At 47.4% G+C, this 18,867-nt stretch overlaps 1 protein-coding gene across 2 annotated transcripts in view; it reads left to right on the top strand.

Moving 5' to 3' along the window:
• ANKRD33B (ankyrin repeat domain 33B) overlaps window positions 1–18,867 on the top strand; it is a gene marked incomplete at its 5' end in the record, with an annotated part of 67,155 nt that overhangs the window by 42,269 nt on the left and 6,019 nt on the right. For both annotated transcript variants that reach the window (XM_080933859.1, XM_080933858.1), the window contains one exon: window positions 15,981–16,121. In XM_080933859.1, coding sequence (XP_080789985.1) covers window positions 15,981–16,121 — 141 coding nt within the window. The remainder of the gene's footprint in view (window positions 1–15,980; window positions 16,122–18,867) is intronic.

The following is an 18,867-nucleotide window of genomic DNA, read 5'->3' as shown; positions in this document are numbered from 1 at the left end:
TGAGGAAGTCAAGAACACAAGAACTTAAGACAGGCCATAATAGCCACAGTCAAGAGCAGATAAAATGATGCCCGCGTGTATGCTACTCAGTTCTCTTTATTTACTCAGTTCCATCTGGAACCCACATTCAGGGATTAGCACCACCCACAGTGGACTGGGGCTTCCTATATCAACTAACATAACAAAAAACACCCCCCCCATATTTGCCCACAGGGAGCCTGATCTAGACAATCCCTCATTGTGACTTCTTCCCTGGTTATGTCAAGGTGATGATTAAAACTATCCAACACCTATCCATCCCAGCAGTGGTAGTTGTTTGGTGAGCACAGCCATCATGAAGAATATTCTATGGGCCCAGCACTGTCAGGAATCAAGGGCCCAGAAGTGATGGCCCATCCTGCCTTTTTCCACCTCATAGGACAAGAAGAATAGACACAGGACCTAGCGCCGCTTGCTCAGGCATGGGGGAAGGGTGCCTCGTTGTATGCAATAGGAGCATTTCATCTGGCTTGGGTCCAGGGCTAGGACTCAGAACACATGGGCAGAGAACCCAGAGCCAGGTTTTTTAGCTAAAGTGTCTCAAAGCCTGGGGTTTGGATGGAGCTGTAGAGATGGATGGGTCTCAGGAATCGAGGATGAAGGGATGGTGTATGTTGTGTAGTGTTGGAGAGTCAATAGAAGAGAAGAGCGTTCAATGATGAAGATGGGGGCTGGGCCAGGCAGTGTCCTGCAGGATAGTTCCAAGTGTCATGGTGTAGGGAGGGTGTGCAGAGGAAGGGGGGCTGAGAGCTGTGTGCCAGGAAGAGAAGTGTCAATGGTGGTGCTGTCATAGGTGCTGAGGTAGGAGTCTAGGCTTGACTAAAACAAATGAAGGAAGAGAGGGTTTATCTGGTCATCTGGTCTGTGTGGTCTGAGGGAACCATCCATCATGGAGGTGAGGGCAGCTTTAGTTGTGGTGGCGGAGACTTGAGGCTCTAGTCATATTGCTACCCCAGTCAGGAAGCACAGAGCCACAGATGCTGATGCTCAGCTCTCTTTTTGTTCAGCCAGGGTCTGAATGGTTCGATGCTACCCAAATTCTGGTGGGTCTTTTCTTTCCAGTTAAATTCTCCAGAAGCACCCTTACAACATATCCAGGGTGTGTATATAGGTTTAGATGTTTTAATAACTGACTTTAATAAGAGCTCTTTAGTGCTTCAATCTCCCTTTTAGCCCACCACCAGAGGTAATGGAAAGGAAAGGTTAGTAGAGTAGCGGGGGAAGCGGACCTGTTTAGAAATAGTTCTTTTGGGTGATTCTGATATTCTGTGTCAGGATAGCAGCAGTTCAGCTCACACGAATCGGCAGCAGTAGCTCCGCCCACTTGCAAACACTGTTCACGAATCAGCAACAGCAGTTTGATCCACAAGAAACCACAAGGCTCTGCCAATCAGCCCAAGTCCTTGGAATTTCACGAGAAGTTCTTTGGTGCATTTCTCCCTCTGATGTCACAACATACCATGATCTGTGAAGAAGGCAAGGTGAACCAATGCCACAGCGCTGTCCACTGTCTGCTGGGTTATACTTACACCCTTTCCACACATCACGTTACATCATCTCAGGTGTCCACTCCAGCAGAACATCTCACGCCCTTCTAGGCAGCTTCCAGAAAAAACAAACAACAACAACAACAACAACAAAAAAAAAAAACCAAAAAAAAAAAAAAAAACCCACATGTCTATTCTCAGCAGAACATGCTCTCATAAGACAGTTTCCCAAAAAAAAAAAAAAAAAAAAAAAAAATTACACAGCAAAACTGAGTCCCCAAAGAAACCAGAAATTTCTACTTCAGGTGTGTCTCCTGTTAATTCTGAAGGTGACAGCAGAGATCAGCTATTATTACCATCTGAAGGTCAATCACCCATCCTCTGGCCCCTGCATGCTTCGTAATCTAAGATAGGCTGTACAACCTATCATTGCTGTACACAAGGAATACATCATGGATGCAGATCCCATGCCCCCAAATTGAGATGAAAAGTCCTCACTGTTCCCACCACATCCTTATAGGCGAGGGCTCTGCAAGAGCTATGTCCCTAACAGTTTGGCTGCTCTTCAAACTATGTGACATCAGTACCACACACTGCAGTTAGGTGTCATGCCCCATCTGCTCAATGTCCTAAAGGAGACCTATGGTCTGGCCATAGGAATGTCCAGATTCTTCTTTTTAAAGAAGATCATATGTAAGTACACTGTAGCTGCCTTCAGACGCACCAGAAGAGGGCATCGGATCCCATTACAGATGGTTGTGAGGCACCATAAGGTTGCTGGGAATTGAACTCAGGACCTCTGGAAGAGCAGAGATTGTCCAGATTCTTGTGCTGCAGCTGTGCATACCCATGGGTACTAGGGACGTTACTGAGGTTCTGTTAAACAATCCTCTCTGTTTTGAGTTCCACTGTCTTCCTGCCCACACGAGGGTTGCTTCTCCTCTTTATATAGGGACACGCTTTTCCTGTACTAGTTTAATTTCCTGATGACCTGGGTCCTAAGTCAGAGGTTCTGAAGCTGTGCTCTGGGCCCAGGGTCAGTGGATGTAATGGGACTTTCTCAGCAGCCTGGGGCTATACTCTTTCTCCTTCTGCTCCCTCATTGCCCCATCTCTATTCTTTCCATAGTGTGGGGTCTGTGAGGGCTGAAGTGGTTCATACCTGCTGGTCTAGAGAATGGGGACTCGCTTCAGCCAGTCCTGGGTTTGTCAGTGGGTAAAGTGGCTGCCATGCATCAAAGGGTTGTGGAGTGGCATGGTGGCATCCACTGACCCTGCCTGGCTTGAGCAGTTGAAGGGTGATGAACCTGACTGTGCAAGGCCCCCAACACAAGGCCTGGTTGCTCTGTGTGCCGCTCATGTTAAGAGTGGTACCCAGTGTTTGGAAAGAAACGCAAGCAAACAAGGGGTGAATGGCAGCAAAGACTTTCTCCTCTCCCAGTGTCCCAGTTCCCAGGAGTGTCTGGCCTTCTGACATTGCAACATGAAGCTATTGTCTACAGGGTTCACAGTCACACTTGAGAATGAATGTGTGCAAGGCGGGTAGCTAAAAACAAACAGACCAATAAAACCCCCATGGAAATGGCCACTCCATAATTAGGGGAAGGCTTTTATTATAAGTCAAATAGAGAGTAAGGCACAGGGTGGGAGTGGGGGTCTGCCATGGCTTAATTTCAGGGATTAAGAGAGTTAGAAGAGAGTCAGAAGAGAGTCAGGAGAGGAGCAGACTGGCAGTTGTCAGGGCGATGGGAACAGAGAGCAAAAATAGCAGGAAAAGTCCTCCCAGGTGTAAGGGGCTGTGCTGTGGTGGGGGGAGGGCAGGGCAGCTGGAACAGCCTGGGACCGAGCTCTGGTCAGTTGGAGTTAATAGAGAACTAGATGCCCTCTCCCGAGGTTGGGGACCTGTTTATAGGAGGGGAGAAGAAAGAAATGGCTTCTCCCAGCCAACAGAAACCCACTTCACACAGTTTCTGAGGAGTGCTGAGTGTTTGCCTTGGTGGAGTGCAGCCTCAGCTGAGTTCACGTTGTCACTGTGGAGGGCTGGGACCTGACAGTCACCAAAAACCAGAAACCAACCAAACACCCAACAAAACAAACAAAACCACACAAAGCAACAAGGAAACCCTCATGGCGTTTTCAGTACAGCAACAATTTTGGGTTGGGCTGCCTCGGCAGCTATTCTTGGCCACATAGAGCCGGTGGTTTGTTACGACAGACCTGTAGAGGCGACCATAGTGCCTGATGTCTGCATGAGGGTTTCATGACTTCAAAAAAAAAAAAAAAAAAAAACATTTTTCTGTTCTTTCCCTTTTGTTCTAACGGTGTTTGTTAGCGGTGTTTTTCTCTTTCCCCGGCTTTTGTCATTGCCCCTGTGTACCAGATTGCTCATCCACCCTGTATTTGGCTGGATTGCCTGTGCCCACTCCACTTACTGCTCACAAGCACCAGCCCAGGCTCCCACCTGCTTCTGCCTGCCCAGGCTTCAAGCTCTGCAAATTGCTCAGGATGCTGTAGGGAGGAGGTGTGTGCACAGCTGTTAAAATGCAAATTGAAAAGCTTTTCCTTGGTGCTTGGGGCAATCCCAGGGTTTCTCTTATGCACTTACTGGCACCCCCAGCGCCTCCTTTTTTGTCTTAATTGTCTCAGCCCTAGGAAGATTTTTTCCTAGCTTAGAAATGCCAGAGGCAACCTTGGCCCCATGGCAAACTGCATCCACAGCCTGCCCCCAGCATCTGTAGAACTTGTCCTGCTTAATGGGCCCCACAGTTTAATACAGGGCTGATTAAAGCACTGAGTCCTCATGCTAGGGATTTGTGCTCTAACAGTCTGGGCCTGTCACCAAGTATGAAGCTAGCATACTGATTAGGGAACCCACTGTGAGGGCCTGGGTGTCAGGTTCTCCAGGCAGATTTTATGGGGGAACCTCTCAGGAGCCACTTAAGCAGCAGAACCGCGCTGACCCGCATGAGGGGCCTTTAGAGGGGCGCAAAGACACTGAACCTTCAGAAGTAAGACAGGAAAGTAAGGTTGTTGGTTTACCAGGGAGGCCACACCCCTCTTATCAAAGTTGATTTCTTAATTTCCAGCATTGTCTAGAAATTGCTGCTTTCCTAAAGTCACTATAATTTGTGCAGTTGAAAGAGAATGTCTTCCCCCTTTAATGCTGCTGTTTTACTAATCTGCACTTAGCAGGTCCTCAAGTAACCATGGTAACCATGCCATGCAATGCCAGGCTTTACATCACCATTCTTTATTCTCTGTCCTTTGCAACTGCAAAGCTTGTCCCCAGTGACATGCCTCCTACAGCATGGCCACAGCTCCTCCAGCATGGCCACGCCTCCAACCAGGCCATACCTCCCAATCCTTCCCAAACAGTTCCACTAACTAGAGTCCAGCATCAAATACATGAGCCAATGGGGGCCATTCTCATTCGAACTACCATAAATGACTAGGATAATACTGTTGGGGTTGTGGTTTTAATGTTTTTTCCTCCTTGATCTGGCTAGGAGCTCTTACTGTGAGACTCTTGCTACTTTGCCTGGCTCTCATGGTATCTAGGCTCACTTCGATCTCCCACCTAGATGTCGAGTGTAGAGCTGGTGCAATGGCTGATTTCAGTTGTCAACTTTACAGGATGTAGAATCACCTGACGCGAGAGTCTCAATGAAGGATCATGTAGATTAGCCTGACACTGAACACATCTGGGGGGTGGGGAGCATTGTTTTGATTATATTGATACAGGAAGACCCTGTCCAGTGTGAGAGGCACCACTAACCTCACCCCCACTCTGACGCCGAGTCTGGGTTCCTGGTGTATAGATGTAGAGAAGGTGGGTTGAACAGCCAGCGTGTATCCATTCTCTCTGCCCTTGACTGGACATGTGATGTGGCAGATGTTTGAACTCCTGCCTCAATGTTTCCTCAGTGATGGATTGTGACCCAGAATTCTAAGCTGAATAAGCCCCCTTTTCTCTAAATTGCCTTTTTCCAGGGCATTTTGTCACAATAGAAATGAAACTAAAACAGGTGGGGTCCTGGCTGCAGTGAGCTCCCTGATGTGGGGACCCACTGTAAGGGCAATGGGTGCGCAGAACCAAACTTAGGTTCTCTGGGAGAGTGCTCTTAACAGTGAGCCACCCCCAGCTCCTTCCACCCCTGCTCTCTCCCCCAGCTCCCTCCACCCCTGCTCTCTCCCCCAGCTCCCTCCACCTCTGCTCTCTCCCCCAGCTCCCTCCACCCCTGCTCTCTCCCCCAGCTCCCTCCACTCCTGCTCTCTCCCCCAGCTCCCTTCACCCCTGCTCTCTCCCCCAGCTCCCTTCACCCCTGCCTCTCCCCCAGCTCCCTTCACCCCTGCTCTCTCCCCCAGCTCCCTCCACCCCTGCTCTCTCCCCCAGCTCCCTCCACCCCTGCTCTCAGCCTCTTAGGAGGTGGAGACTGAGGCATATCCAGAAGGCCACTGAGCCACGTCCACAGTCCTCTGGCTATTCTGTTGAAGCAGGGTCCTTCTGACCCAGCTGACCTTCATCTCAGTATTCTCCTGTGACTGCTGGAGAACCTGTCCCGCTGTGCCAGTCCTTCATTTGTAAGGCAGGGTTGTTCTTATTGTGCTCTTCGTGTGTGTACCTGTGGTGATGGGATATGTGCACACAAGTCCAGGTGCCCATGGAGGAGACCTCAGATTCCCCTGGAACTGGAGTTATGGTGGTTGAGAGAGAGCTGCTTGATATAGGTGCTTGGGATTAAACATGGGTCCTCTACAGGAGCACACAGACTTAGCCATCCAGTTACCTCTTGGGCCCTGTTTAAAAATATATATTTTTTGTTATTTTAAATGTTTTGTATGTGTGTGTGTGTGTGTGTGTATGTGTGTGTGTGTGTGTGTTTACACACATGGGAATACAGGCCAAGCCCTTCACTTCTAGAACAACCTTCTTATCCTCTTCAGTCATCAGGATCTTGTACTTTGAGTTGTATGAAGAGCTTGTCCTCTCCCCACCCTCCCTCCCTCTCCCTCCCCCTTCCCTCCTCTATTGTTTTAAAAGATTAGGATTTGGCCAGCCTTTGGCTTCCTAACCCTGCCTGCTCTTCCAGTAAACCCAGCTATAGCACGCTAATGCCTGCAGTGAAGTCAGGCAGAGCGGGGTGTGTGTGTGTGTGTGTGTGTGTGTGTGTGTGTGTGTGTGTGTGTGTGTGGTGGGGGGGGGTAGGGGGAGCTAGCTTCTGCTCTTTCCTCCCCTCTTCTCCTCTCCCCTCTTTTCCCTCCCTTCCCCTCCCCTCTCCTCCTTTTTCCTCTCCTCTCCTCCCCTTCCCTCCCGCCCTCCAGCTCTGCTGCCCCTACTCCAGCTTTCCCCCATCTTTTAGTAAGGATTCCTCTAGCATCCAGCACACCCACCAGGGTACTGCCTTTCCAAAGCCAACAGTTCCCTCTACTGGCCTGATCTGAAGAACTACACTGAGAAACACCAGACAAGACTAGAAAACCAAATTCTCTAACAGTGGTTCTCAGCCTTCCTAACACTGAAACCCTTTAACACAGTTCCTCACATTGCAATGACCCCAAACCATACAATCATTTTTGTTGCTACTTCATAACTGTAATTTTGCTACTGTTGTGAATCACAATAAGTATCTGACATGCACGGTGTCTGATGTGGGATCCCGTGGAAGGGTTGAGACCCGCTGCTCTAACGGTTTCCATTTCTAAGTCAGCTTTGTGCAAACGAAAGAAGGCATTTCTCATCTGTCCCTGTTTTTAGTGACAGGGAGACTTTTAGCCTTCATTTGTGCATGTGGTAATGTTGCACGAGTCAGTGATTGGTTACTGTGGTAGCCATTTAATCTTCAGTGATGGGGTCATGGTTCATGATTATTAAGTGTCTGATAAGGGGGCTTCTCTGAAAGGAAGCATCTTTTGATCTTTTTATTCCATAGGTATCCACTGAGTCTGGAGTCTTCAGTGGTTGGAGGGCTGTTGCTCACTTTGGCACACTGTGGGTGTGAATTTGTTGCAAAAACCAGGGGACAAATGTTGGAAAGGACGGCCCATTAGGTGGTCAGGCGAAAGGAGGCTGTATGTTCTGGGTAGGGTGTATACAAGGGAGGCTGTATGTTCTGGGTAGGGTGTGTACAAGGGAGGCTGTATGTTCTGGGTAGGGTGTATACAAGGGAGGCTGTATGTTCTGGGTAAGGTTATACAAGGGAGGCTGTATGTTCTGGGTAGGGTGTATACAAGGGAGGTTGTATGTTCTGGGTAGGGTGTATACAAGGGAGGCTGTATGTTCTGGGTAGGGTATATACAAGGGAGGTTGTATGTTCTGGGTAGGGTTATACAAGGGAGGCTGTATGTTCTGGGTAGGGTGTATACAAGGGAGGTTGTATGTTCTGGGTAGGGTGTATACAAGGGAGGTTGTATGTTCTGGGTAGGGTGTGTACAAGGGAGGTTGTATGTCTGGGTAGGGTGCATACAAGGGAGGCTGTATGTTCTGGGTAGAGTGTATACAAGGGAGGCTGTATGTTCTGGGTAGGGTTATACAAGGGAGGCTGTATGTTCTGGGTAGGGTGTGTACAAGGGAGGTTGTATGTCTGGGTAGGGTGCATACAAGGGAGGCTGTATGTTCTGGGTAGGGTGTATACAAGGGAGGTTGTATGTTCTGGGTAGGGTTATACAAGGGAGGCTGTATGTTCTGGGTAGGGTGTGTACAAGGGAGGTTGTATGTTCTGGGTAGGGTTATACAAGGGAGGCTGTATGTTCTGGGTAGGGTGTGTACAAGGGAGGTTGTATGTTCTGGGTAGGGTTATACAAGGGAGGCTGTATGTTCTGGGTAGGGTGTGTACAAGGGAGGTTGTATGTTCTGGGTAGGGTGTGTACAAGGGAGGCTGTATGTTCTAGGTAGGGTTATACAGGGGACACGGGTTAACAGAGGAGCCGTGGACACCACAGAGATACATAACTGTTGATGGTGGCATTATCCGTACAGCTAAGTTATAGAGCAAATGTAGGTGCCCAGCAGCTAGAATGTATGAGAACTTGTCTGTATGCACATAACGGCCATTGTTGGCCATTAAGTAGGAAGTTACATTATTTGCGGGAAACCGAATATGACTGAAGACAAAAGTTTCCACAAAGACCAATATCCTGTGTCTTTTTTCATTTGTGGTTCCTTGTTCTATACAACTGCATGATCACACACACACACACACACACACACACACACACACACACACACACCCCACCGGACAGAGGTAAAACTGCCTAAGGCAGCAGTTCTTAACCTTTAAGCTTTCACAGGGATAGCATATCAGATATCCTGCATACTGTCTGTTTATATTATGATTCATAACAGTAGCAAAGTCATAGTTCTGAAGTAGCAATGAACTAAACGTATGGTTTTGGGTCACGTCAACATGAGGAAGTGTATGAAAGGGTTGAGGCACACTAGTCTAGGGAACAACAGGGACAAATGAGGATGGGTGGGTGAAGAAGAGTGAAGGTGTGAGGAAGAATGTGCTCAATGTGCCATGTGAGTGTGTGTGTATGTGTATATGTGTGGGGGGGTATGTGTGAGTGTGTGTATATGTGTGAGTGTGTGTATGAATGGTTGTGATTGTGAATGTGTGTGTAAGAGTGTGTGTGTATATGTATGAGTGTGAGTGTATGTATGAATGTGACTATATATGAGTGTGTGTGTATGAATGTTTGTGAGTGAATGTAAATGTATGTGTGAGTGTGTATGTGTGAGAGTGTTAAGTGTGTATGTGTGAGTGTGTGTATGAGTGTGAATGTGTGTATAAATGTTTGAATGTGTGTGAATATATGTATGCTTGTGTGTGTGAGAGTGTGTATGAATGTGAGTGTATGTATGAGTGTGTGTGTATGAATGTATGTGTGTGTGAGAGTGTGAGTGTGTTTATGAATGTGTGTATGAATGTGTGTGTGAATGTGAGTGTAAATGTGGGTGTGTGTGAGAGAGTGGGTTTATGTTAGAGTGTGTAAATTTGTGAGTGTATTTGCATGAGTGTGTGTGAGTGTGTACATGTGTGTGTGTATGTGTAAAAGTTGAAGACCCCCCCACCCCAAGAAAACCATAATACAGAGGATAGCTGTGAGGTCACCAGGTGAAGGAGAAAGTCTCTGGTTGGGGGACAGAGCATTCTCCATATTGCTCCCTTAACTTTTAATGTTGCCTTATACTTTCTAAGCTGTTCCACTCTGCATTCTCCTTCTAGTCTTGTTCTCTTCTCCCGCTCTGATGTAACAGTGCCCTTGCTCCCAATGCTGTGTTCCCAGTGCTCTCTCTCCAGTGTTACGCCTGCCAATGCATCTTTCTTCCTCTCTGTACTTTTTCTAGGAGAATAGATGACATGGTTTCCCCAAGTATTACTTTTTTTAAACAAAAGTTCACTAGAAGTTGAAGCATAAATTCAAATCATAAATTGAAGAAGTTTGCAACAGATAATGTTTACATGAATATTCATTAAGAGTAATCATTTGTCATTAGCTCTACCAGTTCATGGAGCGTTAAAGACCATAACTTTTGTGACTAAGTTATTAGTGAAGTTGTATATAGATAACCATTCAATATTTTGTCTTCTGTCTTTGTACCTATAGTAGTAAATCATTAGTCCTCTACCCCTTTCTTTGATCACCTTTGGTTAATGGTTTTGCAACCTCTTCGAATGTGCTCTACGTTGCAGATGCCTCTTGCTATCTCAGATGCAATTAACTCGATGACACTTGAAGACTGGCAGAGAGCTCTCATTGCAGTTTTGATATCAGAAAGGACTTAATAGCCATTTTATTATAAAAGATCTTAATAATTACTAATATAATTTTAGGAATACTTATAGGATCATCACTAAGAAGTAAACCATCTATTTGTCTGTACAGCATCACTACAAAGACAGTGCATCTTCATTGTTCTGCAGAAATTTGCTCAAAAGCGTGGGCTAACCAAGTGATTGTTTTATATATATATATATATAATATATATATAATATATATAATATTATATATATATACACACATACACATATATACATATATACATACATACACGCACATATATATACATACATACATACACAGATTTTATATATATATATAAACAGGACAAGCACATTAATAGCAGGAATCTTCTTGGCCTTGCCTAGAGAAATCATTTTGTCATTAACTTTAACAGGAATAGCGCCTGCTAGTTCTTAGCTCCTACATGGTTCCTGGCATTGGAGATTGGCAGAATTTGCTGTCTCTTGACACGCAGGAGATGGGGGGAGGGTTTGGGATGGAGCACAGATGTGTGGTGGTACCCATCACTGAAAAAGTCATGGTAGATGTTTGGGATTTGATGCAATGGGTTTGGCTTAGTTGTGGTACTCCCAGGGTAAATTTGCAGTATTTGCAGTAGATGTGTAGACGAGAAACTAAAAGACAGAAGTAGATGTGGGTGAGTTGGAGATTTGGAGGTAATAGTTGGATACACGGAGCACATGGGATCATGAAAGGGAGAGCATGTGGGATGAGAAGAGGGGTTTTCCATAAACCAAGGAGCAGCAGTTTCTCAGGAGCAAGAAAAAAAGCAAAGGGGTGGAGTGTCAGGAGGGTGAGCTTCAGGGGTACTCATGGGGAGACAGCTCTGCCCCACCCCTTCAGTGTCCCACAAACAGCACAGCTCTCCCTGGAGTCGGGGAGGAAGTCCTACACATTTCTGTTCCTGCCTCAATTGTTTTCCTATTTTGTTCTAAAATAAACTTTCAATTTCAGGATAGTTTGGATTCAGTAGAACAAACGTCAGACTTCTGCATGCGGCTCACCCAGTTTCCCGTTAAGATCTTGCATTAGTGTGAGTGACACAGTGAGTGAGCCCATATCCGCACACTGTTAATGTCTTGGTTAAGTTTCTATCACTGTGAAGAAAAAAACAAAAAATGCCATGACCAAAAGCAGCTTGTTGAAGAATTTAGTCAGCTTACATATCCAGGTTACAGTCTGCTGAGGGAAGGCAGGAACATGACAGCAGAGAATGACTCAGAAGCCGTGGAAGAAAGCTGTTTGCTTGCTCTGCACACCGCTCTCAGCTTGCTTGCTTATACACCCAGGACCACTTGTCCAGGAATGGCACCACCCACAGTGAGATGAACCCTCACACAGCAATCACCAGTCAAGACTTGTCTACAGGCCAATCTTACAGAGGCATTTTCTCAATTGAGAGTCCCTCTTCCCAAGTGACTCTTAGACTGTGTCAGATGGACGTTAAAACTAACCAGGACAGTCAGTAACTAAATTTCCTTCTTAATGAGATTTCCTTGGATGCTCCCCCACTGTCATTTCCCCTGCCCCCTTTCCCAAGGCAGTGTTTTGCTATGTAGCCCTGGTTGTCCTGGAGCTTGCTGTATAGACTAGGCTAGACTATAGAACTTGCAGCATTCCCCCTGCCTCTGTGTCTTCAGTGCTGGGATAACACATAGGCACTACCACAGTTGGCCTCTGATGTCCTTTTTCATCCCAGATTTCCATCCGCGAATCTGTATTGCATGTCTGTGTATCTAGGCTCCTGGTGGCTGTGCCACTTTCTCAGACTGTTTGTGTTTGATGGTCTTAATAGGTTTGCATTCAGGATCTGGTGTATTGTAGGATGTCCCTTATGTGAGCTATGTCTTGGAATTGGAGACAGGAATTCTTTTGAGCCACACAACCTTTTCATTGCTTCAGAGGGCACATGCTACAAACACAACTTTGGTCCCCTGGCTCAGTAGCGGTGGCCTGTTTCTCCACCATGAGCTCCACCCCCCCACCCCCCCGTGTTATAGATGCTCTGGAGAGAGGTCTCCATTCTCAGCCTTCCAGTCAGCCTCCAAGTCACCTTCTGCTTGTGGTGGTGAGTGGAGTTTTCACCTGCTCAGGTTCTTCAGTTTCTATGTGTGGTTTTGCTCGTTTGTTTGGTTTTATTTGTTTGCTTTTTCAAGGCATGGTCCCATGTATTCCAGACTAGCTCCAGACCTGTTATTCAGCTCAGATGAGCTTGATCATCCTGCCTCTGCCTCCCACATGCTGGGGGGATAAAGGTGTGACCGGGACTTTTCTATATGTCTTTTTGGCTGGGAACTTTCTGTACACTCTCTTGGCTGTGCCTTTTGTAATTGTGCGTTGATATTATCCCTCCACTTTACAGACAAAGACAACTTGGTCCCCTTCTCAAGAGCACCTCGGAATCTTGAGAGGCAGGTCTGGGAATTGGACTTTATATTTTTAGAGTGAGCTCTCTTAAGGGTAGTGGTGACCTCTTAGTTATGCTGGGTACCACTTGTGCCTTTTCCTTGGGCAGGGTAAGGCTCATTATGGGAAGGTAGAGAGTCTCTGTGGTGAGCCTGCCCTTAAGATAGAACCAACCAGTGTAAGTTGGGTTAGACCCACTTGAGTATCTGGGTGCCTTTGCACTATAAAGAGTATGTGTTTAGTATAAATACACACCCTTGGCAAGTTGAATGGGAAGAGAACATCTATAAAGCAAACTGCCCATTACACAGATATTTTATGTAAATCATGTTGAGGTCAGAAAATCCAGCATGGGGAGCCCGTGTCCTGACTAGGCTGGGGTTTGATGATCTGAATACTTCCCTATCTCCAGGCTTTTTCCAGAAGGGAGAACAGCCAGGTTACCATGCAGACCGTTTTTCAGTAGAAATCAAAGATGGACCTAATGTTTTTTTAAAAACTATTTATTTTATGTATATGTATACATTGTAGCTGTCTTCAGACACACCAGAAGAGGGCATCGGATCCTGTTATGGATGGTTGTGAGCCACCATGTGGTTGCTGGGAATTGAACTCAGGACCTCTGGAAGAGCAGCCAGTGCTCTAACCACTGAACCATCTCTCCAGCCCAGACCCAATGCTTCTAACACTATGTAAACATTAACTGTTCTCCTTAAAAGTCTGGGCAAGTAGAGATTAGAATAGCTTGTGTGTGTGTGTGTGTGTGTGTGTGTGTGTGTGTGTGTGTTACACAATGAATACCTGTTGCAGATTGTGACTGACCTGCAGTGTCACATTTTTAAAGAAAAAGATTGAAACAAATCACAATTCGTTTCACTGAGACCTAGTCTAAATCTGACCAGTGTGGCAAATGTTCAAGCAAAACACTAGCTAATTCCAGATCAAAGGTCTCCTTCTACCCTGCTGACTTGAGAGCGATTGAGCAATCATGGGCTCCTGACCCCCAGCTTCATCCCGAGCCCATCGCACAGAGGAGATCAAGAGGTCAGCAAGACCAAGCTGGAATCCGTGTGTTACTTGGCCAGCTCCAGCCTGGTCTTGTTAGCGTTGGCACCTTCTGCAGGGTGCTGGCCTGTGGGTGAACTCAGCAGTGAGCTGCAGCCCTGCTTCTTCAGCTAATGTGACTTGTTTATTTCCAACCTATGAGTTGGCAACAGGCCAATCCTGAGGATTGAATCTGGAGGGTGTGGGCAGAAGCCTGGACTATATAATGTCCTTCAGAAGGGACCACAAGGGTTCCAGCCTGGCTCTCTGTGTCACTTGGGTGTGGCTTGGCTGACAGAAGCCTCTCAGTATATTAGGCGGATTTAATATTGTGCTCACACAGTAGAAGGACATCAGAGGAGGCTGAAGGCCAAATACATGTGCACTCCCTCTCCCGCCCCTAGCTTCTGCTTCATCCTGAAACCCACTCTACTGGAAGCTCACCCATAGAGAAACCGATGGGTGATGATGTCTTAGTTAGGGCTTTACTGCTGGGAACAGACACCATAACCAAGGCAAGTCTTACAAGGACAACATTACATTACGGCTGGCTTACAGGTTGAGAGGTTCAGTCCATTATCATCAAGATGGGAACATGGTAGCATCCAGGCAGGCATGGTGCAGGAGGGGCTGAGAGTTCTACATCTTCATCTGAAGGCTGCCAGTGGAAGACTAACTTCCAGGCAGCTAGGGTGAGGGTCTTGATTTAGCCCAGTGACACACCTACTCCAACAAGGCCACACCTCCTAATAGTGCCACTCCCTGGCCGAGCATATACAACTCATCATGACAGGCAAACAGGAGAGCCCTCAAGTGCCTCCTGGTTTCATGTTGTAACACACATTCATCCTCTGCCCTGGAACCATGGCTCGGAACGGGGCTTGAACATAGGGCCTGACTTCCCCACATGGAAAGGGACTGTGTCAAGTACAGAGTGGGTGGGAGTGCCCCTGAGGCTCTGTACCTGTGGGTCTCATAGTGGAGTTGAGAGGAGCAAGGGTAAAGTGGAGCCCCCCCCCCGCGCCCCATTTCAGGGAGCATTCAGTCATATCTGGATACTTTCTTGGTTGTCAAAGGCTAGGGCGGAACGGCATTTGGTTCTTGTGTTTATAGGTCAAGAATTCTGCTGACCAGGTTATGGTGTCCACATCAGTCCCAAGTTTTCCAGGTCCAGTGACAAGGCTGATGGAACTAGGGCCCTGAGTTTGACCACTGAGGGGGTGTGGCCAGGAAAGGGGAGCTGTTGGCCTCGAGTGGCCCAGTGACCAGGGGTGGTAAATCCAGCAGCTATTTCTGCTGCACAGGTAGCTGTTTTCCTTCCTTTCTCGTGGTCCTCACCAGAGAAGCCTCCTGGGTGAGTGCCTGTCATTTCAAAGCCCCGGGGATGAGTATAAACCAGGTTGTGTTTGGGGAAAACAAGGTGAGAAAAGGAAGACCTGTGTTCTCCTCAAATGCAGGTCTTCAGCTGCTTAGATTTTATGGCTCTGTGTGTGTGTGTGTGTGTGTGTGAGAGAGAGAGAGAGAGAGAGAGAGAGAGAGAGAGAGAGAGACAGACAGAGAGAGAGACAGAGACAGAGACAGAGACAGACAGAGACAGAGACAGACAGAGATACAAAGACGCGCGCGCGCGCGCACACACACACACACACACACACAGAAAGAGAGAGAGAGAGAGAGAGAGAGAGAGAGAGAGAGAGACAGAAAGACAGAGAGACAGACAGACAGAGAGAGAGAGAGAGAGAGAGAGAGAATGAGGTGGTGTGGAGTGAGGAGGAAAAGAGGAGAGGGAGAAATACAACGTATTTTGAGTGGTAACAGAAGGTGCCGCACGTGAATTAAGGTATACTCTTGCTTTGATGGGTTTCTCCACTGAGGCTCCCTCCATACCTGGGAATGTTTCCCTTACAGCCTGGCATCTGTTTGCCCCGTATCCTGCCTGTGGGGAAGCGAAAGGGAACCGCCAGACTCCACCTCTGCCTCCTGAGGCTGATGGGCCACCATGAGCTGCCCTGTGTGGCTGGAACAGGGTCTCCCACACTCCACTGCCCCCAGAATTGTGTTGGGGATTTGAAGGGCACACACACACAGGTGACAGCCAGCTTGGGCTGATGAAGAGCCGTGTCTGTCTCTTTCTCTGTCACCTAGGTGTGGTTTCCTTTGTGGGTACAGGAACCTTCACAGATGTTGGATTCTCTTTCAGGGCACGCGACCATCACTAACTACCTGCTGAATTATTTCCCTGGTCTGGATCTAGAAAGGAGGAACATATTCGGCTTCACGGCCCTCATGAAAGCGGCCATGCAGGGAAGAACGGAATGTGTGCGAGCCCTGATGCTGGCAGGTAAGGCCTCCTGCCCTGCACAGTCTTAGACTAAAGAATGCATCTTGAACAGACCCGTGCCTCTCTCACAGAAACAGCAGCAGTAAGGGATAGATTTTTTTGGTTGTTGTTGAGCTGTCATCATTTGGCTGTTTAACAGCCAAAAGCAAGCAAGGATGTCTAGGGTTCAGTCAGCAGAATGCTTGTCTAGTGTACACAGAGCCCCGAGGCTTGGTCCTAGTGCAACATTAACTGGGTGTGGTGATGTATGTCTGTAATCCTAGCACTCAAGGTGCAGAGACATGAGGGTAAGGACTTCAAAGGCATCCTCAGTTTCATAGCAAGTCTAAGGCTGGCCCAGAACACAGGAGATCTCCAGTGTTCTTGTCTATGTCTGGGAGGAAAAAGCCCAAAGTAAGTGACTTCAGGGCTGGCTAAGGGTTGGTCACAGCACTGGCTGTTCCCTGAGGCCCCGTTGCTCCTTGCTGGCTTCTCCCTTTACCCCTGTGTCTGTCTATCAACATTCTAGCAGACTCCATAGAGAGTGTGTATTCTGGGGGCCGGATGTGTTGCTCAGTGGGCAGAGTTTTGCCCCCCATGTGTGAGATAGAAATTGGATTTGTAGAGCCCCACATAACCGCTCAGTGGGTGTGGCAGCCCAGTGTGTAATTCCACACCTGGAAGACGAGGACAGTTAGGGGTTCTCGAGAACAAGCAGACTAGGTAGGCTCGCTGAATGAACTAAGGGATCAAGGAAGATTCCAGATCGGGTTTGGGCATCCGTGCGCATGTGCATATGCACCTAAACACATACATGTAACAAAGGGAGTGTTCATTCTGGCCTTGCCTCTGCCTTAAAGACACGTGTTGAAGATGGCAGGGATGCTGGGACAGAGGCTGAGCTGGGCTGCTCCTGGCAGGGCCTCCAAGGGGAGGGATATCCTTTGGTCAAATACACTTACTCCAAAGGTTCCCCACCCGGAGACATCCTTCCATGTTCTGTCTTCTTCTCCCACCCCCTTCTCCCTCCCCCGAGGATGTATATGCCACGACTTTGTAGCTGTTGACGAACGGCATGTGAAGGTCCCTGTGACCGATCTCTTGTTCTTTTCCGGACTTGAAACTGAAATCGTTGCTAGGGTAACCCGAACAGCATCTTCGGGAATTAATTGAGAAAACAAATGTAACCTGCACATAACACTGGGTTTGGAGTAAGCACCTAACACCTCAGAGGGTGTTGTTGTTGCTTAATGTGGCTCTCCTTTAAATTCTCTTTGTTCTTGGCGTGGGGTGTGGCCAATCCGGAGGAGCCGGTGCTTATAAACAGTATCTGCCGGCTGTTCTCCGTTGTAGAGCATGGGAAACCCAGCACCAGTGCGTCAGCAGCTTTGATGTCTGGCAAGGAGTCTCTGCCGAGGTTCTTTTAGAAGGGCAGTGATCCCAATTATGGGGACTCGCTCTCAGGACAGAGGATGTCATCATATTGGGTACAAAGCTCCAGCAAAAGAGGTTTTGAAGACACCATGGTCAGAGCACAGGGCCCCTCCCATCCTAGTCACCTAGGGGTGGCGACATTGTTGTAGGTCTTGGTCCTTCCATGAGTGGTCTATTTCTATTCTATTATCCCAGCTGATTCCACATGCAGTTCCCGCCTTGGAGGGGGCTTCAGTACGAGCTGGTTATGATTCGCTGTCACTACCATCCCTTTATGCCATTGGGAGTCATTTGCGAATGAATGAAAAATAGAGTATATTTTTTTTCTTTGTAAAACTTAGCCTTGTGGTGAGATGTTTGTGCTAATGGGCACGTAACTTCTTGCCACTGTAGCATGTGGGGGTTGCTTAATACTTATGGAGCCTTCCTGCCAGTGCTGGGTGTGAGCGGCTTCCATGGCTTCCACTTACCAGATGACTGGAGTGTTTTGGGACACCCCAAAACTCTTGCAGAGATTGCCAAATGACCCTACATATGTGGCTGTCTCCCATCAAGGCCACAGATAGAGCTAATTAAAATGGATTAGGATTTTAAAGAGTCAGAAGAGACTTGTGTGTCCTCAGACACAATCATCCTTCCCAGCCTGTTCTGCTCCAGAGGATACTGGCATGGTAGCTCCTTTAAGGTGCATTTGAGCTCCCCAAGACGCCTTAACCTCTAGAATGTTCTCGCACACACCCGTCTCGTTAGCTCTTAGTTCTTCTCAGGAAGTTGGCTTTCCTTTTTGTGTAGATGTGTGCATTTGAAGAGAAACCGGTGTGCCAGGCGAATGGCCTCCGCAGGATTTTCAGGCTGCAGTAAGGATACCTGTTGACATATTTTAAGAATTTACGTCGCTGTTTTGATCCCAATTTTCATTTAAAATACCAGTATTAAGTAACCAGAGGTATCACGGGACCAGTTACACGTGCTTTTCTTTAAATGGGCCCTCAGCACAGAGTGTGTTTGTGTGTGGTAGACGTCAGTGATTCAGTGGCAGACTGCACCTGTTATAAAAGCAAAAGGCACATGCACTGCTACACAATAACAGAAAAACACGTCTCATTCTGTTGTTATTTTGTTGCTGTGAGAATTCAGCATGCTTCAGTTCCTGGGTGCTTTTCACACAAGATTTTTGCTTCTGCCTTGCAATTTGATTACATTCCGTTGGAACCACTTCACCTAGAGATGCTGAGCGATTGAACTGGCTGACCATCTAAACTCTTTAGATTTTTCCCAGAGTCTATAACACACAGGCGCACGTCAGCCCTTATCTGCATTGTCAGATAGAATA

Source organism: Micromys minutus (assembly GCF_963924665.1).
Source record: "Micromys minutus genome assembly, chromosome: 20".
Classification (NCBI taxonomy): Eukaryota; Metazoa; Chordata; class Mammalia; order Rodentia; family Muridae; genus Micromys; species Micromys minutus.
Note: the sequence above shows the minus strand (reverse complement) of the source record. Positions and strands in the feature narration are given on the sequence as shown.